Source organism: Amblyraja radiata, chromosome 8, assembly GCF_010909765.2.
Source record: "Amblyraja radiata isolate CabotCenter1 chromosome 8, sAmbRad1.1.pri, whole genome shotgun sequence".
Taxonomy (NCBI): domain Eukaryota; kingdom Metazoa; phylum Chordata; class Chondrichthyes; order Rajiformes; family Rajidae; genus Amblyraja; species Amblyraja radiata.
This window is the reverse complement of record NC_045963.1, coordinates 2,898,039-2,925,508: the sequence shown is the minus strand read 5'-3', so window position 1 is coordinate 2,925,508 and position 27,470 is coordinate 2,898,039. Positions and strand designations below refer to the sequence as shown.

The 27,470-nt window shown below is 43.0% G+C and overlaps 1 protein-coding gene across 2 annotated transcripts in view; it reads left to right on the top strand.

The window, feature by feature from the left end:
- tfb1m (transcription factor B1, mitochondrial) overlaps positions 1–27,470 on the top strand; it is a 44,607-nt gene that overhangs the window by 10,690 nt on the left and 6,447 nt on the right. For both annotated transcript variants that reach the window (XM_033025048.1, XM_033025049.1), the window contains exons 2-6: positions 494–644; positions 6,823–6,974; positions 8,274–8,382; positions 19,996–20,147; positions 22,678–22,797. In XM_033025048.1, the coding sequence (XP_032880939.1) occupies positions 512–644; positions 6,823–6,974; positions 8,274–8,382; positions 19,996–20,147; positions 22,678–22,797 (666 nt within the window). In that variant the 5' untranslated portion in view covers positions 494–511. The remainder of the gene's footprint in view (positions 1–493; positions 645–6,822; positions 6,975–8,273; positions 8,383–19,995; positions 20,148–22,677; positions 22,798–27,470) is intronic.

The window sequence follows — 27,470 nt, the reverse complement described above, 5'->3', positions numbered from 1 at the left end:
GGTAGATGCGCAGAGTCTCTTGCCCAGAGTAGAGGAATCGAGGACTAGAGGACATAGGTTCAAGGTGAAGGGGAAAAGATTTAAATAGGAATTTGAGGGGTAACTTTTTCCACACACATGGTAGTGGGTGTATGGAACAAGCTGACAGAGGAGGTAGTTGAGGCAGGGACTATCCCAATGTTTAAGAAACAGTTAGACAGGTACATGGATAGGACAGGTTTGGAGGGATATGGACCAAATGCAGGGAGGTGGGACTAGTGTAGCTGGGACATGTTGGCCGGTGTGATCAAGTTGGGCCGAAGGGCCTGTTTCCACACTGTAACACTGTAAATGGATCGATTGTAATCATGTATTGTCTTTCTGCTGACTGGTTAGCACGCAACTAAAGCTTTTCACTGCACCTCGGTATCCGTGACAATAAACTAACCTGTAAACCTGTAGATGTTTTACATTTGAGTGTTTCGTGTCTTAACATATTTCTCGGTACTTCTAGGAGTAAGGAGGCTGGACCATGGCTGCAAGAGGAAGAATTGCTTCTTTCCGTTTGCCTCCGCTTCCCACCATCAGGGAAATTATCAAGTTGTATAATTTGAGAGCGGAAAAGCAACTTTCTCAGAATTTTCTGTTGGATTCAAGATTAACAGGTAACTATTTGGCTTTAACATGTAGTCTTACAGTCTGATGCCTGCTTGTAATTTCCAGGCCTGTGAAAAGTCCGATTTAGGTCTCAGAAGATAGGGAGGTTCTTATTTTCTCACTGGTATCTTGGCAACACTGGTTCATTGAAATAGGGGCCGTGTCAGAGAAATCAGTTGAGGACTCGGACTTATGGAGAGTGAGATGTTATTACATGATATCACGGAGGAACTGCCCCAGGAGACAGTTTATTCAGAGTATAGATGACTCGGATTTATATATTGCTGGACAAACAAGTGTATGTACAGACTGGCACATATCGGAGTTCCTTAAACAGCTTGGTCGGGGAGTTGCGAATTTATCGAAGCTGCCAAAATTACATTAGACCCGTACATAGTTGGTTTTGCAGGGAACAGATAATAACATCACGCATAGATATCTGTACACAATGCTCCAATCATTAGGCCAAGGCTTTCCTGAGAACACTGTGGCATCTTTAGCTTCCCAACACGTGTCAACAAGCAGAATTTTTAGCAAAATTCTCTCAGATCGAGCTGGCCCAGCGGATTGGCACCTTCCACCGCCGCTCTGTGCAGCTGCTGCAGGCTGCGCTCGCTCGATCCACAGGCTGACCCGACTGTTGTAGGATCACACCCACCCACCCAAACCTCTGGCAACGCCACCCAGCCACGACCTCTGCAAACACGCTACCTGTCTCCACCAGTTCTTCCCCTATGTCACCGTGTCCTGCTTCCCCGGCTGATCATTGATCTTTAAGGCGTTTTTAGTAAAGTGTTGGTAGAAAATCTGCAGATTGTGTTGTTATCTTCTCAATCTTCCCTGGAGAAAGACAGAACCTAATGGAATAATGTTCATGCCATTTTGAGTTTGCCAAGGACCATGGCCTTGCATGGCCATTCTTCTTTTATTAGCCAGTTGGTGTGGTGTGATGTATTCAAGAGAGAGTTAGATTTTGCTCTGAGGGCTAACGGAATCAAGGGATATGGAGAAAAAGCAGGAACGGGGTACTGATTCTGGATGATCAGCCCGAAGGGAGGCCGAATGGCCTACTCCTGCACCTATTTTCTATGTTTCTCTGCTCCTACTGTATTAAGAGGGAGGACTTTATGAGATGTGTAGGAGGGAGCTGGTTTAAACCGAAGATATACACAAAATGTTGGAGTAACTCAGTGGGACAGGCAGCATCTCTGGAGAGAAGGAATGCGTGACGTTTCGGGTCGACCTGAAACACCACCCATTCCTTCTCTCCAGAGATGCTGTCTGTCCCTCTGAGTTACTCCAACATTTTGTTTCTATTTTCGGACTTTATGAGATCCCTTCCCAATTGGCCCTCAAAGAGTGAGGGTGATTCCCACTTGCGCTTTGAGGGTCGTGAGGTAAAACCTTCCACCGATGGGTAGATAGTGACGGGATAGTTGGTGGGTAGTTTGTGAGGTGGCCCACTCCTGCTTCTACATATGCACGGCATTTGTCTGCTTGCGATGCTTGATCTCGCCTCCCTCAATCCCATCCCAAATACTCCTCCACTTTGAGCACTAGAGACTTCCAGGAGTTAGTGCGGATTTTGCAATTCTTCAAAGAGGCCAATCTGTTCATGATAGTGATTGGGATAGGAATTCCACAGCCTTTAAGATGACACGATGACTAATGGGAGAGTCTAGGACTAGAGGTCATAGCCTCAAAATTAAAGGACGTTCCTTTAGGAAGGAGATAAGGAGAGATTTCTTTAGTCAGAGGATAATGAATCAGTGGAATTCTGTGGAGGCCAAGTCAGTGGATATTTCTACGCAGAGATAGATTGATTCTGGATTAGTATGGGTGTCAGTGGTTATGGGGAGAAGGCAGGAGGATGGGGTTAGGGGGGAGCGATAGATCAGCCATGATTGAATGGCTGAGTAGACTTGATGGGCCGAGTGGCCTAAATCTACTCCTATTACTTATGACAATGAAGGTATCTACCAGACTCGTGTATCCTGGTGGATATCTTTTCGGTTAGGAATCCGAATTTGCAGAAATCGAGTGATGTCATTCTAACCTTTGTATCGCAGTAGGAATGCTCCCCTAACATCAAAATTATCAGAAAAATGTGTGTTCTTAACGGGTAGTAAAGCTGTTCCTTCCTACAGAATGGTTCACAATAGGGAAATCAATGACCGGCATTAGCATGATGCCTTTTTTTGGGAGGGCCTGAGTAGACATTCAAGAAGTGCAAAAGAGCTAACTTTGTCATAGTCCTAGTGATACAGCGTGGAAACAGGCCCTTCGGCCCAACTTGCCCACACCAGCCAACATGTCCCTGCTACACTAGTCCTACTTGCCCATATCCCTCCAAACGTCCCATCCATGTACCCATCCATGTCATGCCATTCCTGTTTCCATATTCAGCAGGAATGGATAGTACTGACTTGCAAATGTACGTGAAAGTTCAGTTTTAACAATAAAGTGGATGTTGGTTATGAGGGGTATTAATTAAGGTAGGCGCTTAATATTTTCTAGCATAAATGCTAAATTGGTAAGTTGTAAAAACAATTCTGGGCAGGAAAAAGGCTTAGACCCGTACAGCATAGAAACGAGCCCTTCAGCCCAATTTGCCATGTGACCAAAATGCCCCATCTACACTAGGCGCGCCTGCATTTGGCCCATATCCCTTTAAACCTTGCCTATCCATGTATCAGTCAAAATGTCTTGTAAATGTTGTGTACAGCTGGGTATATGGCAGCTTGTTCCATATACCCACCCTCCTCTGTGTGAAAAACTTACCCTTCAGGTCTCTATTAATTGTTTCCCCTCACACCATAAACCTATGTCCTCAGGTTTTTCATTTCCCTAATCTTGGTCAAAGATTGGGGATGAACAGCCATGATCACATTGAATGGCGGTGCTGGCTCGAAGGGCCGAATGGCCTACTCCTGCACCTATTGTCTGTTGTCTATTGACCCTGTGCATTCACCCTATCGCTTTGCCTCATGATCTTGTACACCTCTATAAGATCACTCCTCAAGACTCCTACATCCAAGGAGTAAAGCCCTAGACTGCCAAAACTCTTCCGAGACCTCTGGCCCTCAAGTCCTGGCAATACTCAAGTAAATTTTCCCTGCACTCTTTCAAGTTTAACAACATCCTTCCTTCAGCAGGGTGACCAAAACTAAACATAATGCTCCAAATGCGGCCTCACCAAAGTCTTGTACAACTGTAACATAACATCCCAACGTCTGTACTCAGTTCCCTGTATGATGAAGGCCAATGTACCAACAACCTTCTTGACCACCCTTTCTACCTGTGATGCCATTCTAAGGGAACTATGTACTTGTACTCCTAGATCCCTCTGCTCTATAACACATCCCTGGGCACCCGACCATTCACCTTGGGTTCAACCCTGGTTTGACTCCGAAGATGCAACACACCCTGCTAGTCAGCATTAACCTCCATTTTCAATTGTCAAGGAACCATGTACCTGCACTCGTAGATCTCTCTGCTCTATAACACTCCCCTGGGCTCTGCCATTCACTGTGAAGGTCCTGCTCTAGATTGACTCCCCAAATTAGAACACCTCACACTTATCTGCATTAACTTCCATAAACCATTTCTGGGCCCATTTGCCAAATTGTTCAATATCCGCTATAATTTTTGATAACCACTTCACTATCTATGATACCAGCCACTTTAGTGTCATCTGCAAACTTACTAATCATGTCTTCTTCATTCTCATCTAAATCCCGCCACAGTTTTAGAATAAAGGGGAAGCCATTTAAGACTGAGGTGAGAAAAAACTTTTTCACCCAGAGAGTTGTGAATTTGTGGAATTCCCTGCCACAGAGGGCAGTGGAGGCAAAATCACTGGGTGGATTTAAGAGAGAGTTAGATAGAGCTCTAGGGGCTAGTGGAATCAAGGGATATGGGGAGAAGGCAGGCACGGGTTATTGATTGGGGACAATCAGCCATGATCGCAATGAATGGCGGTGCTGGCTCGAAGGGTCGAATGGCCTCCTCCTGCACCTATTTTCTATGTTTCTATAGACCACAAACAGCAATGTGCCCAGTACTGATCCCTGGGGCACACCACTAGTCACAGGTCTCCAACTGTTTGAAAAACAACCTTCCACCATCACCCTCTGCTTCCTCCCATGAAGCCTATTCTCTTTCCATTTGGCTTGTTCGCTTTTTGTACCTGTCAAAGTGATCACATTTACTTTTATGCATTGCACTTTTTTTGGAGATAGGAAAATAAAGCTAACTCCTTCAAATCAACTGTTTCATTATGAAGTCTCCTCAAGGGATGCTTAAAAAAAAGTTCTCCTCTCTCGGACATATCTCCCAACTGCGATCAGCCTGAAGAAGGGTCCCGACCCAAAATGTCATCTGTCCATGTCCTCCAGAGATGCTGCCTCAACTGCTGAGCTACTCCCGCACTTTGTCCTCTTTTTGTAAACCAGCACCTGCAGTTCTTTGTGTCTACACCTTTAATTTAGTCTCAAAGACCCGAATCGTGATAGAATGGGGCATTGTGGCTTGCCTCGCTAGTTAGATGTTACAGCTCATCCTGCAATTGAGTTTTTTTCCTCTTAAGTGTTGGTGATACAGCCTGATATTTAAGGGTTCAGTCATGAAAGGAATCACATTGATGGAGGCTGAAATCAAATCTGATCTACACTGCATTCAGAAAGTATTCAGACCCCTTCACTTTTTCCACATTTTGTTATGTTACAGCCTTATTCTAAAATGGATTAAATTCATGTTACTCTGACATGCACTGTCAACTGTTGGGCCTTAGGTGTGTGTACCTTTCCAAATCATGTACAATCAATTTAATTTACCATTGGTGAACTCCAATCAAGTTGTGGAAACATCTCAAGGATAATCAATGGAAACAGGATGAACCTAAGCTCAATTTTGATTGTCATAGCAAAGGGTCTGAATACTTATGTAAATGTGATATTTCATTTATTTCTTATTAATTACTTTGCAAAAAATTCTAAACACCTGTTTTCACTTTTATATTATGAGGTATTGTGTATAGATGGATGATTTAAAAAAAAGAATTTAATCAATTTTCAAATAAGGCTGTAATGTAACAAAATGTGGAAAAATTGGTCTGAATACTTTCTGAATGCACTGTATTAAGGAAGAGAAACGAAAGGAAGGCAAAATTGGATTAACGGATATAAAATACAATATACACCTTTAAACTTTTAACAATTGCTTAAGAGGTGAAATTGTTCCCTGTGTGGACCGAGTAGCTCGTATATTTCATTATTAATTACGTGTTATTAAAAAAGATCCATTTCCATGAGTAAACATGAGCCTTAGATTGAGATTGATTTACATTCAGTATGTAGTTCTGTCAAATCTTCAAAGATAGTACGGTGGAAAGAAGAGCAAGTAAAGACAGCAGCATTCACGTGAACTATCTTCCTTTCCACAAGTTGAAGCACAATGCATTAATTAATAAATGTAAGCAGCATTAATGTTGCTGTTATGTACCGAGCAAATGTGTAGGGCGGCACGGTGGCGCAGCAGTAGAGTTGCTGCCTTACAGTGCTTGCAGCACCAGAGACCCAGGTTCTATCCCAACGATGGATGCTGTCTGTACGTAGTTTTACGTTCTCCCCATGACCTGCGTAGGTTTTCTCCAAGATATTCGGTTTCCCCCCACACTCCAAAGACGTACAGGTTGGTAGGTTAATTGGCTTGGTACAAGTGTAAAAAAGGTACCTAATGTGTGTGTGTGTGTGTTGTGTGTGTGCATAGCAGTGTTGGTGTGCAGGGATCGCTGATCGGTGAGTACTCGGTGGGCCGAAGGACCTGTTTTCGCGCTGTATCTCTAAACTAAACGTAAATTACGAGACAACAATTTAACCTTCAGAGTATCAATAAATGAATCACCACATCTGCTCAACTATTTTCCTTGAATGTTTTAGAATGGTAAGATAATGGCTAAAGTTACCCTTGATCATATAGAAATTGTTTTAAATTATTTTGCATGTATTTGTTGGTGTGGACTTGTTCTAATGTGTAATATTGAACAGTGCAGCAATAAAAGGTTCCATTAAGAGAAAATGTAACACTTAGATCCAGACAAGTATTAATTAATCAATTGTATTGAAATGTTTTAAGTTAGTACATTTTGTTATATTACTTTGATGAATACCATAACGTGCCTTTCAGATAAAATAGTTCGGCAAGCTGGAAATTTAAGGAATGCTTATGTGTGTGAAGTTGGCCCGGGACCTGGAGGAATCACTCGATCTATTCTCAATTCTGGTGTTGCAGAACTACTTGTGGTGGAGAAAGATACCAGATTTATTCCTGGCTTACAGGTAGCGCATTGTCATGTATTAATGTGAAGGAAGCAATGTTGTATGTGCGATATGGAAGCTTTCGAATGACCATAGTGAATTCATCCTAAAGGGCCTGTCCCACTTACGCGATTTTTTTCGGAGACTTGCCGGCACCCGTCACAGTCGCAGCAGGTCTCCGAAAATGTTCAACATGTCGGAAATCCAGCGGCGACCAGAAAAAGGTACGATTCTTTGGGCGGCTACTCACAACCATACAGGCGTCACCCCGCAACATTTCTTCCTGAGAAGATTTACGGAGATTCGGCATGTCGAAGAGGAATCTTCTCAACTTCGACAGGTACATGGTAGAGAACATTCTGACTGGTTGCATCGTGGCCTGGTTCGGCAACTTGAACATCCAGGAGCAAAAAAGACCACAAAAAGTTGTGACCACTGCCCAGTCCATCACCGGCTTTGACCTCCCCACCGTCGAAGGGATCTATCGTAGTCGCTGCCTCAAAAAGGCAGCCAAAATCATCAAGGACCCACACCACCCTGGCCACACACTCATTTCACCCCTGCCATCAGGAAGAAGGTACAGGAGCCTGAAAACTGTAACGTCCAGGTTCAGGAACAGCTTCTTCCCCACAGTCATCAGGCTATTAAACACAACGAATAAGCTATGAGGTCTGAACTGCAAAAGACTATATTATTATTGCACTATATTTGTTATTTATTGAACTTTTTCATTTTTTTCCTCTTCCCCCGCTATATACAATGATTACACATTCACATATTCTGTTGTGCTGCAGCAAGTAAGAATTTCATTGTACCATCTGGGACATATGACAGTAAAACACTCTTGAGTAGTCTTGTAGTCTTTTCCGCTCCTGGACGTTCAAGTTGCCGAACCAGGCCACGATGCAACCAGTCAGAATGCTCTCTACCGTGCACCTATAGAAGTTTAGGAGAATCCTCTTCAACATGCCTAATCTCCGTAATCTTCTAAGGAAGTAAAGTCGAATCTCCGTAAATCTTCTCAGGAAGAAATGCGGTGGGGTGACGTCTGTATGGTCGTGAGTAGTCGCTCAAAGAGTCGTACCTTTTTCTGGTTGCCGCTGGATTTTCAACATGTTGGAAATTTTCGGAGACCTGCTGCGACTATGACGGGTGCCGGCAAGTCGCGGAAAAAATCGCGTAAGTGGGACAGGCCCTTTACACTGCTGTCCAAATTCATTAGTATTTGAGAAAAAAAATCACCAACTGTATTTGCAACAGAAATGATATAGGAATACATTGATAAGAGACTGTTTTAAGTACAATTATGTTTTCATGTAGTTGATGGCGGAGGCAGCACCAGGGAAAATTCGCATTGTGCATGGAGACATTCTGACCTATAACATGGAACGAGCTTTTCCGAAACAATTTCGAAATGAATGGGAAATCGGTAAGGTTTGCAATGACTGTTGAACTGTTAATTTGAGAAGTTTGTTATCAGTCCCGAGAACTTGATGAAAGAATGTTGGAGATTAATTTTGACGAACAACTGGTGTTTTTTAATTGATTCCTCACGGGTCCTCAGCTATTGAGTTATTCCGTTTTTCCTGAGACTAGTCTTGACCCACAGGCTAAGCAATTTTCTTTTTCGTATTCTATTTCATTTTCACATTTTAAATATGCTTTTAGCGCATTTTTTATACTTTAAAAACTTTTTAAGTGTGGTCGTGGTTTCAAAAAGCTGCCTCCTCATTTTTGTCACAGCATTGTAGAATATGAAAAGAAAACGATCCCTTTAAAGAATAATTTCCTCCTTTACTACATTAAGTGAATCACTGCCAGACGTTTCAGCTATGGATTGTTTTCCAATTGTTATAAATCAGATTGAATCGGTTGCATTTAAAATACCTTGTCCAGATCGAAGCCGAAATCAGCCCTTTACATAAAATTTGTAAAACTATAACCAATGCTAATATTTAGTTCAATTATAAGATACACAAAAAAACACATAGAATAACGAAGGTAGACAAAAATGTTGGAGAAACTCAACGGGTGAGGCAGCACCTATGGAACGAAGGAAATAGGCAACGTTTCGGCTTCAGGTTTCGACCCAAAACGTTGCCTATTTCCTTCACTCCATAGATGCTGCCTCACCCGCTGAGTTTCTCCAGCATTTTTGTCTACCATCGATTTTCCAGCATCTGCAATTCCTTCTTAAACATAGAATAACGCTCTTGGTTTTCAGTACATAGGAAGTAAACACTGAAGAGCTTATGTATGGGAAGGAACTGCAGATGCTGGTTTAAACTGAAGATAGACACAAAAAGCTGGAGTAACAGGTCAGACAACATCTCTGGAGAAAAGGAATGGGTGATGTTTCGGGTCGAGATCCTTCTTTATACTCTGGCTATTATTGAATCTAAATCCTATTGATTGCTGGTTCTCCAGTAGCCAGTTAATATCAAATTCATTGTTTCACTTTGGGAGGCCAAATGAAGCATATAAGATTGTTAAGGGTTTGGACACGCTAGAGGCAGGAAACATGTTCCCGATGTTGGGGGAGTCCAGAACCAGGGGCCACAGTTTAAGAATAAGGAGTAAGCCATTTAGAACGGAGATGAGGAAACACTTTTTCTCACAGAGAGTTGTGAGTCTGTGGAATTCTCTGCCTCAGAGGGCGGTAAGTACGGTTCTCTGGGTACTTTCGAGAGCTAGATAGGGCTCTTAAAGATAGCGGAGTCAGGGGATATGGGGAGAAAGCAGGAACGGGGTACTGATTGGGGATGATCAGCCATGATCACATTGAATGGCGGTGCTGGCTCGAAGGGCCGAATGGCCTACTCCTGCACCTATTGTCTATTGTCTAATGTAAGGGGAAAATATACAATTAATGGCATGAGGGATCTTGGTGTTCTGTTCCATAAGTCTCTGAAATTGGCAACTAAGCAGATGGAGTGGTAAAGAAGGTATACAGTGCCCTCCATAATGTTTGGGACAAAGACCCATGATTTATTTATTTACCTCTTTACTCCACAATTTGAGATTTGTAATAGAAAAAAATCACATGTGGTTAAAGTGCACATTGTCAGATTTTATTAAAGAGTATTTTTTTTATACATTTTGGTTTCACCATGTAGAAATTACAGCTGTGTTTATACATAGTCCCCCCATTTCAGGGCACCATAATGTTTGGGACACGTGGCTTCACAGGTGTTTGTAATTGCTCATGTGTGTTTAATTGCCTCCTTAATGCAGGTATAAGAGAGCTCTCAGCACCTAGTCTTTCCTCCAGTCTTTCCATCACATTTTGAAAGTTTTATTGCTGTTTATCAACATGAGGAGCAAAGTTGTGCCAATGAAAGTCAAAGAAGCCATTATGAGTGAGAAATAAAAATAAAACTGTTAGAGACATCAGCCAAACCTTAGGCTTACCAAAATCAACTGTTTGGAACATCATTAAGAAGAAATAGAGCACTGGTGAGCTTACTAATCGCAAAGGGACTGGCAGGCCAAGGAAGACCTCCACAGCTGATGACAGAAGAATTCTCTCTATAATAAAGAAAAATCCCCAAATACCTGTCCGACATCAGAAACACTCTTCAGGAGTCAGGTGTGGATTTGTCAATGACCACTGTCCACAGAATTGAATTGAATTGAATTTCCATTATTGTCATTCAAACGAGTTTGAATGAAATTTCATACCATGCAGTCATGACAGAAAAAAGCAACAAAACACACAATTAACACAATTTAACACAAACATCCATTACAGTGAATCTCCAGGCACCTCCTCACTGTGTTGAAAGGCAAAAAGTCGAATCTCTTTCTTGCTTGTTTTCCCGGTGCTGCGTCGAGGTGAACGAGGCTCTCGATGTTGAAGCCCCCGCTGAGTAATGGTAAATCACGTGGCCGATTTTAAAATCCGTGAACTGGCCGATTCAAACTCCGCGACTTGGGGCGGACAAAGCTGCCGCCGCGGGAGCTCCTGAAAATCGGTCACCAACCAGGGACCTGCAAGCTCCCTATGTTACCGTCCACAGGGCCCGCGGCCGAAGCTCTGAAGGAAAGACAGACGGACTGCAAGCGAGCCGCAGCTGCTTGGGCAGCGCCGCCACTTCCGTAGTTCATGAACAGAAATACAGAGGCTACACTGCAAGATGCAAACTACTGGTTAGCCGCAAAAATAGGATGGCCAGGTTACAGTTTACCAAGAAGCACTTAAAAGAGCAACCACAGTTCTGGAAAAAGGTCTTGTGGACAGATGAGACGAAGATTAACTTATATCAGAGTGATGGCAAGAGCAAAGTATGGAGGAGAGAAGGAACTGCCCAAGATCCAAAGCATACCACCTCATCTGTGAAACACGGTGGTGGGGGTGTTATGGACTGCGCATGTATGGCTGCTGAAGGTACTGGCTCACTTATCTTCATTGATGATACAACTGCTGATGGTAGTAGCATAATGAATTCTGAAGTGTATAGACACATCCTATCTGCTCAAGTTCAAACAAATGCCTCAAAACTCATTGGCCGGCAGTTCATTCTACAGTAAGACAATGATCACAAACATACTGCTAAAGCAACAAAGGAGTTTTTCAAAGCAAAAAAATGACCAATTCTTGAGTGGCCAAATTAATCACCCAATCTGAAGCCATTGAGCATGCCTTTTATATGCTGAAGAGAAAACTGAAAGGGACTAGCCCCCATAACAAGCATAAGCTAAAGACGGCTACAATACAGGCCTGGCAGAGCATCACCAGAGAAGACACCCAGCAACTGGTGATGTCCATGAATCGCAGACTTCAAGCAGTCATTGCATGCAAAGGATATGCAACAAAATACTAAACATGACTACTTTCATTTACATGACATTATGGTGCCCTGAAATGGGGGGATTATGTATAAACACTGCTGTCATTTCTACATGGTGAAACCAAAATGTATAAAAATGGCCTTTATTAAAATCTGACAATGTGCACTTTAACCACATGTGATTTTTTTTCAATTACAAATCTCAAATTGTGGAGTACAGAGGCAAATAAATAAATGATGGGTCTTTGTCCCAAACATTATGGTGGGCACTGTATGGTATGCTTGCCTTCATAGGTCGGGGCATTGAGTATAAGAGTCAGGAAGTCATGATGAGACTTTATAGGACTTGGGCTAGGCCACATTGGGAATATTGTGTGCAGTTCTGGTTACCCCATTACAGAAAGAATGTGGAGGCTTTGGAAAGGGAGCAGAGGAGGTTTACCAGAATGTTACCTGGATTTGGGAGGTATTAGCTGCAGGGAGAGGTTGGACAGACTTAGAATATTTTCTCTGAAAGACCATATATTTTAATTATCGGAAGACAGTCAGAATCTTTTTCCCAGGATGGAAAAATTAAATACTAGCAGGGATAGCTTTATGGTGAGTGTGGCAAACTTTAAAGGAGACTAGATCAAATGGGACCCGTTGGGTCCCATCACCCAATGTGGGGGGAGGGGAGCACGCAGCTTCACAGGGGAGGGCTGGTCCCCGAACGGCACTTACCCATAGGCCATACACACCACTCTCTAGAGAGGGGGGGGGGGGGATAGAGGATAGAGAGGGAGGGGAGGGGGGGGGTGGAGAGTGAGGGTCGGCAGAGAGGGAGGGGGAGGGGGTAGAGGGGGAGGGGGAAAGAGAGGGAGGGGGTGTTGGAGGGGTGGAGAGGGAGGGGGAGGGGTTGGTAGAGAGGGAGAGGGGCAGCAAGGGAGAGGGATAGAGACCCTACCCCATCTCCCTCCTCATTTCCCTCATCCTCCCCTCACTCCCATTCTCTGCCCCAGGACCTACGCAGGTCGTAGGGCAGCGCAAGGGCCTGGGCAGCTGGTGATTGGTGCAGTGTGAGAGGCAGCCAGCTTGAGAGCCCATTGTTACCGTTGGCAACGTCCCATTGTGATGTCATTGTGGCAGTCGGCAGGCTGCTTGAGAGCCCATTGTGATTGGTGCACTGTGAGAGGCATTGTGACATCATCACTGGACGCTCTCTGAGAAAGCGGTTTGGGCTTTTTTTTTCAACTTTAAATCATGAATAACTTCAGAAATATAGGTCGGAATACGACAGGAAGATGTTTATCGCTTCAACGAGAAAAATGTGAGTAGAATATGTGAAAATGGGAAGGCTGTAGCCTAGCGTTTGGAAGAAGATAGGAAAAAGCAGGGCAGAGTGACACATTGCCGGTACAAACAAAGAGTTTTAGTAATATAGATGTCTGGGGCAACCTTTTTGCACAGAGGGTGATGAGTGCCAGGAGCGTGCTGCCAGGGATTGTGGTTGAGGCCAACACGATAGTGGCATTTAAAAGCCTTTTGAATGGGGAATGGAGCAATATGGATTATGCCCAGGTAGATAACGGATGATCTTGGCATCAAGGTCGGCAGGGACATTGTGGGCTGAAGGGTCTCTTATGCTATACTGTTCTATGTTCTACATTCTATTGGCATGCATACCTAATGGGGTCATTGTCATATCAGATCACAATATTAGCGGAGAATGAAATGGATACTATTCAGGTAAATCATGTCATTTTATGGGTCAAATGGCCTTATTCTGCTCCTAGAACTTATGAACTTATGGATAAGTAGGAACCTTCAACAAAATATGGGATGACCTTGTTTATTATATTTTGTAATCATCGCAAACTCTGTTTTCTCGCCAGTAACTCCTCCCACTCCCTATCAGTTGACCAAAGCTTCTTCACAAAGCAACATATAGTCATAATTTTTTCTTTGATATGGACGTGCTCTAAATTCTAGAGTTCATTTTTTATATCTCTCACCAAGTTTGGTTTAGTTTAGCGATACAGTGCGGAAACAGGCTCTTCGGCCCAACGGTTCTGCACCGACCAGCGATCCCCATACTATTCTACACACACGAGGGATAATTTACAATTTATACTAAGCCAATTAGCCTACAAACCTGTATGTCTTTGGATTGTGGGAGGAAACTGAAGATCTCAGCGAAAACCCATGCGGTCACGGGAAAGAAGTACGAACTCCGTACAAACAGCAACCATAGTCGGGATTGAACAAGGGTCACTGGCGCTGTAAGGCAGCAACTCTGCCGCTACGCCACCGTGCCGCACATGGGCATGCTCTAAATTCTAGAGCTCCCTTTTTATATCTCTCTCCTCCCATTCTATCTTTTCTCCAAGAAGATTGGAACGACAGGTGGGACTAAGGGAAACTAATTGTTCGGCACGGACTTGTAGGGCCGAGATGGCCTGTTTCCGTGCTGTAATTGTTATATGGCTATATGGTTAAGATGCTCCTGAAAACATTTGACCAGCATTTAAGTGGTCCTTATGTCTGCTTATGTGAATTGGCAGTTTTTGTTTGTTAATGCTTCTGAAAAGGGCTTGGTGGGTAAATGTTATGTTCAAAGGACAAAATCTCTCCAGCTTTTCCAAGGCCTTGACTTCCATTTTCAAGTTTGACTCTCAGATTTGGGCACGTGCTTCTGCAGATATTCTAAAGATTTAGCATTATTTCTTTATTCTGTGGGTGGAAATGTGTTCTCAGTCACAAACGCTGAATGCGTAATGGAGAGTGTTTTCTGAATGTATTCCGTCTCCAAAATTCGACTTTGTAAACGTCATAGAATTTTGAAGGTCATGATACATTTGTTGCATCCAACTTGAGACCAAAACAAAATGTGTATGAAGGAACTGCAGATGCTGGTTTAAACAATAGACACACAAAGCTGTCCCGACCCGAAACGTCACCCGTTCCTTCTCTCCAGTGATGCTGTCTTCCCGCTGAGTTACTTCAGCATTGTGTCTCTATCTTCGAGAGCAAAACCACCATTATGTTTCTATTTACCCAGCCAGAGATTCTTAATGCGCTTTTTATAAAGAGCCACCTTGATAGATTTCAAGAGAGGCAGACACCTATGCATTCTGGAACTCTGAAATAGTCATAGATCATACAGCATGGAAATAGGCCCTAATGCTGAGCTTGCTTATGCTGATCACGATACCCCTTCTAAGCTCGTTCCCTCCGATCTGGACCTCCTGCAATCCAAGAAATAAAGTTCTAGCCTGCCTGGGTAGTTCTATCTTAAAGCTCTATCTCTCCTGATAGCTCGGGCCCCCAAGACCCAGTAATAGCCTTTCTCTGCACTCTTACCAGCTTAATGACATATTTTCTATAGCTGGACGACTATAACTGAACATAATGCTCCAAGTATGGTCTCACCAACTTCTTGAACAACTATAACATTAGATCCCAGTTTCGATTCTCCATTTTTAAGTAGAGGAACAACATTAGCCACCGTCCAGTCTTGCGGCACCTCACATGTGTTGAATGATGATTTGTGTACCACATCCAGGGCACCTGCAATTTGGAGAAACAGGCCCTTCAGCCCAACTCGATCCACGTCAACCACGATGCCCCATTTAAGCTAGTCCCATTTGCCCACATATGCCTTTAAACTTCTCCTGTCCGTGTACCTGTTCATGTGTCTTTTAAATGCTATTATAGTTCCTTCTTCCACAACCTCCTCCTGCAGCTTGTTCCATCTACCCCTTGTATTCTTGTGCGACCTTATTAAAAGGCCTTATGAAGTTCAAATAGGCTGAAGTTCATATAGGCAACTTTAATGGCTGTGCCCCCGTCAACCTTTCTTGTTACTTTCTTCTCCTCACATCCTAGATATACCTGATCAGGAACAGCTTCTTCCCTACAGCCATTCGACTATAAAACACTACAACCTCAAATACGCTCTGAACTACATAAACTATTATTGCACAATTGTTTTTTTTGTGAGCATACTCATAAATATACATATATATGTATCTGCCTTCTCCCCATATCCCCTGACTATCTTTAAGAGCTCTGTCTAACTCTCTCTTGCAAGCATCCAGAGAACTGGCCTCCACCGCCCTCTGAGGCAGAGAATTCCACACACTCACAACTCTCTGTGTGAAAAAGTGTTTCCTGATCTCCGTTCTAAATGGCTTACCCCTTATTCTTAAACTGTGGCACCTGGTTCTGGATTTCCCCCAACATCGGGAACATGTTTCCTGCCTCTAGCGTGTCCAAACCTTTAACAATCTTATATGTTTCAACAAGATATCCTCTCATCCTTCTAAACTCCAGAGTGTATAAGCCCAGCCGCTCCATTCTATCAACATATGACAGTCCAGCCATCCCAGGAATTAACCTGGTGAACCTACGCTGCACTCCCTCAATGGCAAGAATGTCCTTCCTCAAATTTGGAGACCAAAACTACACACAATACTCCATGTGTGGTCACACTAGGGCCCTTCTTCTTGGTATGGCGTGCACAGCCTAAAATTGTAAGACAACCTGTTCTGTTTGATTTTTCATTTGTGCACGCCAGGTTGATTGCCTTAGTCGAAACAGGGTGGACCACGTGAAGGTTGCAACCTCCTACCCCTATACAACTGCAGAAGGACACTGGTATTTTTGTGTCTTTGCATTACCTGTGGTACCAGTGTATGTCTTGATTATATTCAAGTACAGTATGATTTGACTGGATAGCATTCAAACAAAAGCCTTTCACTGTATCTTTCTACACATGACATTCTGACAATAATAAACCAATACCAATAGCATGCCTCCTTTTTGGCCTCCTATTTAAGTATGATTTTCAATCCCCCACATTGCAGATTTGGGATTTGACTTTTTCATTTTTTTTAATCCTGTGGCCTTGCTTTTGAATTGTATCATGTTAAATTTTCTTTCAAAATGCATCGCTTAACAGTTCCCTGTGTTAAATTCAATTTGCCAAGGATTATCCCATTCCATCACTCCATTCTTATTTCTGGAGAGAAGGAATGGCTCTGCAGAGGTTAATTCCTGGGATGGCGGACCTGTCATATGTTGAAGGAATGTAGCGGCTGGGATTGTATACTCTGGAATTTAGGATGAGAGGGAATCTTATTGAAACATATAAGATTATTAAGGGTTTGGACACGCTAGAGACAGGAAACATGTTCCCGATGTTGGGGGAATCCAGAACCAGGGGCCAGAGTTTAAGAATAAGGGGTAGGACATTTAGAAAGGAGATGAGGAAAAACGTTTTCACCCAGAGAGTTGTGAATCTGTGGAATTCTGTGTCTCAGAAGGCAGTGGAGGCCAATTCTCTGGATGCTTTCAAGAGAGTTAGATAGGGCTCTTAAAGATAGCAGTCAAGGGATATGGGGAGAAGGCAGGAACGGGGTACTGATTGTGGATGATCAGCCATGTTCACAATGAATGTCGATGCTGGTACGAAGGGCCGAATGGCCTACTCCTACACTTATTGTCTATTGTCTACTGTTTCGGGTCGAGTCGTGAGGAAGGGTCTTGATCCAAACGTCATCCATTCTTTCTCTCCAGAGATGCTGCCTGACCCGCTGAGTTACTCCAGCATTTTGTGTCTATCTTCGGTGTAAACCAGCATCTGCAGTTCCTTCTTATTGTTTGCTGATTTCCACGTTTTTTGTCACATGTAAACTATGTTGATACTCGGTATACCAGCTTCAAAGCCAAACATATAGATAGATGTGGACTAGGTTTTTTTCAAGAAAGTGTGTTATGTGACTTTGTAAACATGTTTATAATCTAAAGCCAACAGTCACGCCATTAGTTTAGTAATAATTTAATGTATTTAGTTTCATCATGGATTATTGACTCAACCACAATTTTTACTTGGGTCACAATGATATTACTGAGCCAACTCTGACCTTACAGTAGATTGAGATCAACTTACTTTCTTACTTATTTGTATTACAGACTTGAGGTCAGATAAAAGACAAGACATTACATTGAATAAATGACATACAAAAGCACAATACATGGTTTAAGATCAAGAATAAAAAAACAGAACATTTTACCCAAATTTGTTTTTTCTTCTTGAAACCACTTGCTACCTCATCATCAACCACAATGATGAATTTTATTCCATTTAACAAAACTAAGAAGCTGGAATCAATCATTCCGCGCGCGAGTCATTCAGGCTATGTCTAATTAGTTTAGCTCCATAATGGGGAAAAATAAAATGGATTCAAATTGGGATATGCTGCCATCCTGTGGCCAAGCCCAGTATTCGAACAAGCTCTGAAAAGTAAATGAATAATGACAAATTGAACCAAACAGATTAGCTTGTGATAAGTGATTTAAAATTATGGTGTATTGAAATATCTGTATTTGCAGTAATACAGATTATTTTCAAATATGAGAACGGTGGCGCAGCGGTAGAGTTGCTGCCTTACAGCGTTAGAGACCCGGGTTCGATCCTGAGTATGGGTGCTGTCTGTAAGGAGTTTGTATGTTCTCCCTGTGACCTGCGTGGGTTTTCTCCGAGTTCTTTGGTTTCCTTTAACACTCCAAAGACGTGCAGGTTTGTTGGACAATTGGCTTGGTATAAATGAAAATTGTCCCTGGTGTGTGTAGGATAATGTTAGCATGTGGGGATCGCTGGTAGGGGCAGACTTGGTGGACCCACGGGCCTGTATCCACTCTGTATTTCTGAACTAAACTAAACAACTAAACATCCAGTCTCAGTTTTTTATTATGATATGAAATTATTGCAATTTTGTTTGATAATGGTAGTATAATTTACATGTGTGTACAAGCTTACTTTGTGGGCAATTTTGGCTTCTGATGACTCGGACCTCAGTGAGAATAATAAATTATATTTTTTTGTCTCATAAAATGAGGCTGGATAGAATTCAATATTTAATCAGAATTCTAGGTGCCGAAGTCTGTTCATTGATGTTCATATTTTATTACATTAAGTTGGAAGGAAATTGTAAACACAGTAGTACATTATTAGTGGAATAAATAAAATTTCAAAGTCTGAAATTATTCTCTCATTCTTAAGTTAAAACATTTCAGGAAATTTAGTAGATGCATTTTAAATGTGACATAACACCACAAAAGGGGTCCCGACACACATTAGGGACAATTTACATTTATACCAACAACCCTGTACATCTTTGGAGAGTGGGAGGAAGCCGAAGATCTCGGAGTAAACCCATGTGGTCATGGGCAGAACGTACAAACTCTGTCCAGACAGCACCCATAGTCAGGATCGAACCTGGATCCTTGGCCCTGTAAGACAGTAGCTCTACCACTATGCCACCATGTCACCCTGAAAGGATTTCCATTGATAATTTTATGTTGGTTTATTTTTCAATCAGTACTCTTGACCTTTCCAGACAGATTGCAGTTAAACTATTCTGAAAGTCTTTCCTTTCCTCTAGACACTGTGGAGAGGAATAGATTAATCATCGATGAAGCATATGCCAATGAACAGATTTTTATTTGAGTTACCAAGTGCATGGCAAAATATTTCAATGCAATTATTGATATTCATGGATGTTGTGCAGCATATTGGCAAGTGAAAATTCAGAGTGACATGATTTGAGGTTAAATAGTTACTCCCGAAACTCTCCATTTAGGATTTGGTTATTTTCCAACTCCGAATAAATTGCCAGCATGTCTTATTGTGGGGAATTGAGTGTTTCCCAGTTCCACTGCGACCGAAAGATAGACACAAAAAGCTGGAGTAACTCAACGGGTCAGGCAGCATCACTGGAGAGAAGGAATAGGTGACGATTCGTGTCGAGACCCTTCTTCGGACTGAGAGTCAGGGGGAAAGGGAAACGAGAGAAATAGATGGTGATGTAGAGAGATACAGAATGAATGAATGAAAGATATGCAAAAAAATGAAAACGAGTACATAGTACATACAAACTACCAGTAGTTTGTGTCTGTGTTCGATTTAAACCAGCATCTGCAGTTCCTTCTGCTACTGATATGTTTCGTGGTTCTACGAAATCACTTTGAGATTCTGTTTTCAGACAAGAAGTGGAAACAATGCTCATGCTCTGTGAAAGTAACTGTAAAAATGTATAAAAGTTCATCAAACTTTCAGCAGTTGAGATTGATAATTGGTAGGAAAATTATATTTTTATTAACGTATTTTGATTTTCACTTTTATAAAATAATTTGGTTAATGAACTTGATAACATGGGTCGCGGCCATTTTCACGTATTCACTGCTTGTTTTTATAAATTACATTTTAGGATTACCAAATGTGCACATCATTGGTAACCTGCCCTTCAGTGTTTCAACACCTCTCATTATTAAGTGGTTGGAGAATGTTGCAAATCGTGATGGGCCCTTTGTCTTTGGGAGGACACAGATGATCCTAACTTTTCAAAAGGAGGTTGCAGAGGTATGTGTTGGACATTCTGATGTTTACCTGACGGTAATGTCGACTTTACGCTAGTGCTTCCATCAAGTAAATTCCATGAATTGAATTGAATTTAATAAACTGTATTAGTCAAGTGTCAAAGTTTGTTTCTTAAAAAGCAGATAGCAACAAAACTGTTAAAGGTAAACCATGGCAATCTTTAATTGATTCGTCAGACGGGAGTGGCAAAATCTACAATGAGCACAAAAGTTGCTCAGTGCTTCTCGGGCTCCACGCACAGAACAAAGGAAAGTTAGCACAATTATGCATTTTTCTTATCAGTAAAACACTCCTACCAAGTCTGAATATGGCATGACTGAAAGATTTTGTAGCCTTTCAGAATTTCTGAAAAGCTGGGTCCAAATCAAGCTCATCCAATAACGTTATTACTTATCCCTGGAGCGTCTGCTATTTTTTTCAATCTTGGCTTGTTTATGGCCTTGAAAGAGCACATGTTATTACGCAGGTCTCCATCTTAATGTCTTTATTAAAACGACAACCTGTCCTCCATATTGTGTTCCATATAATTTGCAAAGTCATTCAGACTTGGCACCAAGACATTCTTTTGTTCTACCAGACCATGTTTTTGTAGACGAACGACTACATTTTCGATTTGACTGTTAGATTTGACTATTAGTTCTTTCACAAGTACAGTGCATTCAGAAAGTATTCAGACCCGTTCACTTTTTCCACAATTTGTTACATTACAGCCTTATTTTAAAATGGATTAAATTCATTTTTTTAATCATCAATCTTCACACTATACCCCAGAACAAAGAAGCGAAAACAGGCTTTTAGATTTTTTTGCAAAGTAATTAAAAATAAATAAATGAAATATCACATTGACAAAAGTATTCAGTCCCTTTACCACGACACTCAAAATTGAACTTAGGTTCATCCTGTTTCCATTGATTATCCTTGAGATGTTTCTACAACTTGATTGGAGTCCACCAGTGGTAAATTAAATTGATTGGGCATGATTTGGAAAGACACACACCTGTCTATATAAGGTCCCACAGTTGACAGTGCATGTCAGAGCAAAAACCAAGCCATGAAGACAAAGGAATTGTCCGTAGACCTCCGAGACAGGATTGTGTCGAGACACAGATCTGGGGAAGGGTATGAAACAATTTCTGCAGCATTGCAGGTTCCGAAGAGCACAGTGGCCTCCGTCATTCTTAAATGGAAGAACTTTGGAACCACCAGGACTCTTCATAGAGCTGGCCGCCCGGCCAAACTGAGCAATCGGGGGAGAAGGGCCTTGGTCAGGGAGGTGACCAAGAACCCGGTGGTCACTCTGACAGAGCTCCTGAGTTCCTCTGTGGAGATGGGAGAACCTTCCAGAAGGGCAACTATATCTGCAGCACTCCAATAATCAGTCCTTTATGGTAGAGTGGTCAGACGGAAGCCACTCTTCAGTAAAAGGCACATGACAGCCCGCTTGGAGTTTGCCAAAAAGCATGAGAAACAAGATTCTTGGGTCTGATGAAACCAAGGAACTCTTTGGCCTGAATGCCAAGCGTCACATCTGGAGGAAACCAGACACCGCTCATCACCTGGCCAATACCATACCTACGGTGAAGCATGGTGGTGGCAGCATCATGCTGTGGGAATGTTTTTCAGCGGCAGGAACTGGGAGACTAGTCAGTGGAGCTGGAGGCCTCGCTCAGGATTGATGTTGAGCCTCCCCGCGGGGACATGAACTTACCATCGGAGCCGATCCCTTGCCTGGTATCGATGCTTCAACCGCAGCCTGTGGACTTTGGCATCGAGAACTCGCAGTCTCACGAGAGACCGAGTCGTGAGCTCCAACAACGCAGAAAGTTCGACAAGTCCCGACCCGGCACGGGGAGATGAGATTCCCCCCGTTGCAGGAGCTTGATCGCCCCGACGGGGAGGGCCCGACTGCCGGCGACGGGAGTAAGATCGTCCGTCAACGGAAAGCTCGAGGCCCCCGACCACAGGAGAACAAAGGGAAGAGATTGAACTTTGTTTTTCGTTTTCTATCACAGTGAGGAATGTGGAGGAGTCACTGTGGTGGATGTTCATGTTAAAATATATTTTCTGTGGGACATGAATCGATGCAAGAGTGTTTTATTGTCATGTGTCCCAGATGGAACAATGAAATCCTTACTTGCAGCAGCACAACAATGTAAAAGTGCACTGTAAGCAATATAATAAACAACAGAGAAAAAAAGTTAAGTGTGTATATACAATATATATATATATAGATATATATATATATATATATAATCATATATATTTGACCTTATACACGCACACATACGTACACACAAAACAAACAAACGAACAGTGCAATAATAGACTGTGGTGCAGAGCTTATTAGAGGTTGTCGTGATTAACAGCCCAATCGCTTATGGTAGAGAACGTGATTCAGAGGATTTTTTGTCTTATGTGAAAATCACTATTTCTGCTCGTATGAACAAACCAAACAACTGTTGCCTTTAAAAATGGTTGCGTTAGACTTTGAACCCATGTGTTTCCTTTACAGCGTCTCACAGCAAGTACCAGCAGTAGACAAAGAAGCCGGTTATCGGTGATGTCCCAGTATTTGTGTAATGTGAGAAGCTGCTTCACGATTCCAGGCAGAGCCTTTGTTCCAAAGCCGAAGGTAAAATATTTTTTGCATTGTTGGATTAAAGAGTGGCGGCCGTGGGGAGGGGGTTCAGTGGAGGCCCTGGTCTCGTCTCTCTCTCCCTCATCACTCACCCCTCTCTGGGTGGCACAGTGGCCCAGCGGTAGAGTTGCTGCTCTACAGCGCCAGAGACCCGGGTTCGATCCTGACTACGGGTGCTGTCTGTACGGAGTTTGTACGTTCTCCCCGTGACCTGTGTGGGTTTTCTCAGATAACTTTGGTTTCCTGCCACACTCCAATGACGTACAGCTTCGTAGATTATGATTATGAATGGTTATGAATATAAAATTGTTCCTAGTGTGTCTATGATTGTGTTAATGTGCGGGGATCGCTGGTCGGTGCGGATACGGTGGGCCGAAGAGCCTGGTTCTACGCTGTATCTCAAAAATAAGCTAAATGTGCTCTTTATGGAGTTTATTACATTTGATGCTCATAATATAATCTCCAATTCAGTGGGAAAAAAATCAAAAGCAATTGTGGAATTGCATTTTACATTCTACTTGTCTGGATGAAATTTGCATAAATGGAAGCCATCTCAAATTTAGCATCATGGGTTGCTAACTTAAAAAGTATGATTATAATTAGTTTCCGTAAATAACTGTGGACTGGAAAATGCTTCCAGGAATGATCCCAGGCATGAATGGGTTAACATATGATGAGCTTTTGACAACACTGGGCCTCAACTCGCTGGAGTTTAGAAGGTTGAGGGGGGACCTCATTGAAACTTACAGAATAATGAAAGGCATAGATAGAGTGGATGTGGAAAGGATGTTTCCACTGGTGGGAGAGTCTAGGGCCAGAGGTCATAGCCTCAGAATTAAAGAGAGCTCATTTAGATAGGATGTGAGGAGGAACTTCTTTAGTTAATCTGTGGAACTCATTGCCACAGAGGGCCAAGTCAGTGGTTATTTTTAAGGCAGAGATAGATATTCTTGATTAGATCGGGTGTCAAGGATTATGGGGAGAAGGCAGAAAAATGGGATTTGGTGGCGTATTCGATGGGCTGAATGACCTAATTTGAACTTGTGAACTTGTTAGGCTGTTTGTGCCTGCACTAGTTATTGAAAGAGTTGTCCACTTGGGACTGTCTCCCAGTCTTTTCATCGTAATAATGCACATTAGTTCCTTCAAATGTAGGTCAAGTTCTCTTCTGAAAAATTCATGGAATTTAATTACGCCACTTTTTTAGTAGATCAACCCAAAGTTATTCATATGAAGTAATTGCTTTAAATATTTCCAGTGTTTATTTTTGTTAATTATTTATACATTGCGGGGTTTTTCTACTTGCGCATAAACGGTACAAGATAACGCTACGATTTTTTGCCCACTACCGTTCTCCTGTGCTGCGATTGCAACACGTTTCGTTCTAATCGGTGGTTTATTATAAAAGATATCGAGGTTTAAAAACCTTAAACCGTGCGTGCGCAGATTCCTTCAGTCAGCGCCACGCAGATTGGTCTCTCCTGTCAGTCAATGCCACGGACAGGATGGTGACGCCCCTTCCTGCCCCACCGGCGGCGGCCTGTCCCACCTCACTCACAAACTCCTCTCTCCCCTCCTCACAGTAACTTGTCTATCGTCTCCCGTACCACCAGTGGCGGCCGTGGGGAGGGGGTTCAGTGGAGGCCCTGGTCTCGTCTCTCTCTCCCTCATCACTCACCCCTCTCTGGGTGGCACAGTGGCCCAGCGGTAGAGTTGCTGCTCTACAGCGCCAGAGACCCGGGTTCGATCCTGACTACGGGTGCTGTCTGTACGGAGTTTGTACGTTCTCCCCGTGACCTGTGTGGGTTTTCTCAGATAACTTTGGTTTCCTGCCGCACTCCAATGACGTACAGCTTTGTAGATTAATTGGCTTGGTTATAAATGTAAAATTGGTCCTAGTGTGTCTATGATTGTATTAATGTGCGGGGATCGCTGGTCGGTGCGGACACGGTGGGCCAAAGAGCCTGGTTCTACGCTGTATCTCAAAAATAAGCTAAATGTGCTCTTTATGGAGTTTATTACATTTGATGCTCATAATATAGTCTCCAATTGAGTGGAAAAAAAATCAAAAGCAATTTGTCTGTCCTCTGCAGAACACTTGCATTCAGTCCACGTGGACAACCCAGAACTTCTACTTGTCTGTCATTTTAATTATCATGTATTACTGTGAATGGCTCGATTGTAATCATGTATTGTCTTTCCGCTGACTGGATAGCATGCAACAAAAGCTTTTCACTGTACCTCGGTACACCTGATAAAAATCTAAACTAAACTAAATAACTATCTGTTGCACTACCATTCAGTACCTTCTTCTGTCTCCCACAATGCCCAATATAAGTGCATTTTAACAGCACTTTAATTTCCATCTTGTCTTTGGGATTTTAGTACTAGCGGAGTCAAGGGGTATGGGGAGAAGGCAGGAACGGGGAACTGATTGTGGATGATCAGCCATGATCACATTGAATAGCAGTGCTGGCTCGAAGGGCCGAATGGCCTACTCCTGCACCTATTGTCTAAATTTAGTAAGATTAGATTACTGTCCCTCTGTGTTTCTCTCAATCTAGCTGCTGGATTTTAAAGTAATTGTTACCCTGATGACTTTGGTTTTCCACCTAACATATATGCTCCCTCTGTTCTTTCCATATATTTGTAAACTGAAGCTAGTTTGCAGTTTCGCATTTCCGGTTTTGATGAGTGTTCCTTGACCTGGGACGTCTACTGTCTTTCTCTCCCCGTGTCTGACCTACTTGCTGCTGCCCGCATTTTAGTTTAGTTTAGAGATACAGCACGGAAACACGCCCTTCGGCCCATCGCGTCCGCTCCGACCAGCGATCCCCGCACATTAACACCATCCTACACACACACACAAGGGACAATTTACATTTATACCCAGCCAATTAACCTACAAACCTGTACGTCTTTGGAGTGTGGGAGGACACCGAAGATCTCGGAGAAAACCCACGCAGGTCACAGGGGGCACGTACAAACTCCGTACAGACAGCGCCCGTAGTCAGGATTGAACCTGGGTCTCCAGCGCTGTGAGGCAGCAACTCTACCGCTGCACCACCGTGCTGCCCATTTTTTGTTTTCTTTTGTGTTTTTGAATACTTATTTCTCTCAACCTTGTTTTACAGAAAACGACCCCCAATTTCTCCATTCTAGCTTTGTAGCTAAAATACCTCATCTGTTGAGCCATCGTTGTTGATTTTTTTTAATACTCCTTGGATCCCTTTTGGTACAGAAGGTTGGGCTGTTGTCTCAGCTTCTGGAACCCTGATTAAATTCTGGCACCCCGTGCTTTCTGTGGGGAGTTTGCATGTTCTTTTGAGGGACCAAGGGATCTCCTCAGGAAGATTTAGTTTCTCCGCACAGTCCGAAGACATTTGCATGGCAGATTACTTGGCTTCTGTAAACTGCCCCTACAGTGTAGATGAGCAGCACCTGGGACTAGCTGACGTGTTGTGTGAAGACAGGGATTTGTGCAAATTCATTGGTAGGCCAAAGGGTCTGTTGATGTGCTCTATGACTCTGATTTATGGCTCCACAATGTTAGGCAGAATTGGACACCATACTCCAGTTGTGGCATAACCAGTGATAGACACAAAATGTTGGAGTAACTCAGCGGGACAGGCAGCATCTCTGGAGAGAAGGAATGGGTGACGTTTCGGGTCGAGGCCAATCTTGAAGAAGGGTCTCTACCCGAAACGTCACCCATTCCTTCTCTCCAGAGATGCTGCCTGTCCAGCTGAGTTACTCCAGCATTTTATGTCTATCTTCGGTGTAAACCAGCATCTGCAGTTCCTTCCTACACATGGCATAACCAGTGTTTTGTGCAGATTCAATGCAACTTGTCGATTCTATGTTCCAGATGTGAATAGATGTGAAGAATTGTTATCTTTTTTACTGCAGGAAGTAGAGAAATGCAACAAAATCAACTGGAGTAGCAGGGCAAGGAAAAGAGTTTGGATTTGTTCATTCCATATCTTGTTATGATGGCTAGTTTCTTTTTATTAAATGTGATCCTTCAGTTGCAGAGAGAGCTTAGATTATTCAACTGCCTGTGGAAGAATTGAGGATATTTTCAATTATTTTCTGTTATGCCGAAAGTTTAGTTTAGAGATACAGCGTGGAAACGGGCCCTTCGGCCACTGAGTACACCCCAACCAGCAATCACGTCCTACACTAGTTCTATCATACAGGGGCAATTTTACAGAAGCCAATTAACCTACAAACCTGCCCGCCTTTGGAACGTGGGAGGAAACCAGAGCACCCGGGGTAAACCCACGCAGTCACACAGGGAACGTGCAAACTCCATACGGACAGCACCCGTAGTCAGGATCGAACCCGGGTCTCTGGCGCTGTAAGGCAGCAACTCTAGTCAGTCTCAGTCTACCCCATGACAGAGGGGGAGGAGTTGTACCGTTTGATAGTCGCAGGGAAAAAGGATCTCGTGTGGCGTTCTGTCCTGTATCTTGTTGGAAGTTGCGGGCCGTCACCACTTTGGCAGTATTGATGCTGATTGGGCTGTGTGCACTTATCACATGTGCATTGTGAAGTCTTCTTCTTTTTATCGAGTCCACACACAAGATTAGAAGTCGTTCAGCCAGAGCTGCACACAATGGTGTCCGTCTTGTCGCTTCTTGTGCATGGTGGTGGAAAGATTGTGC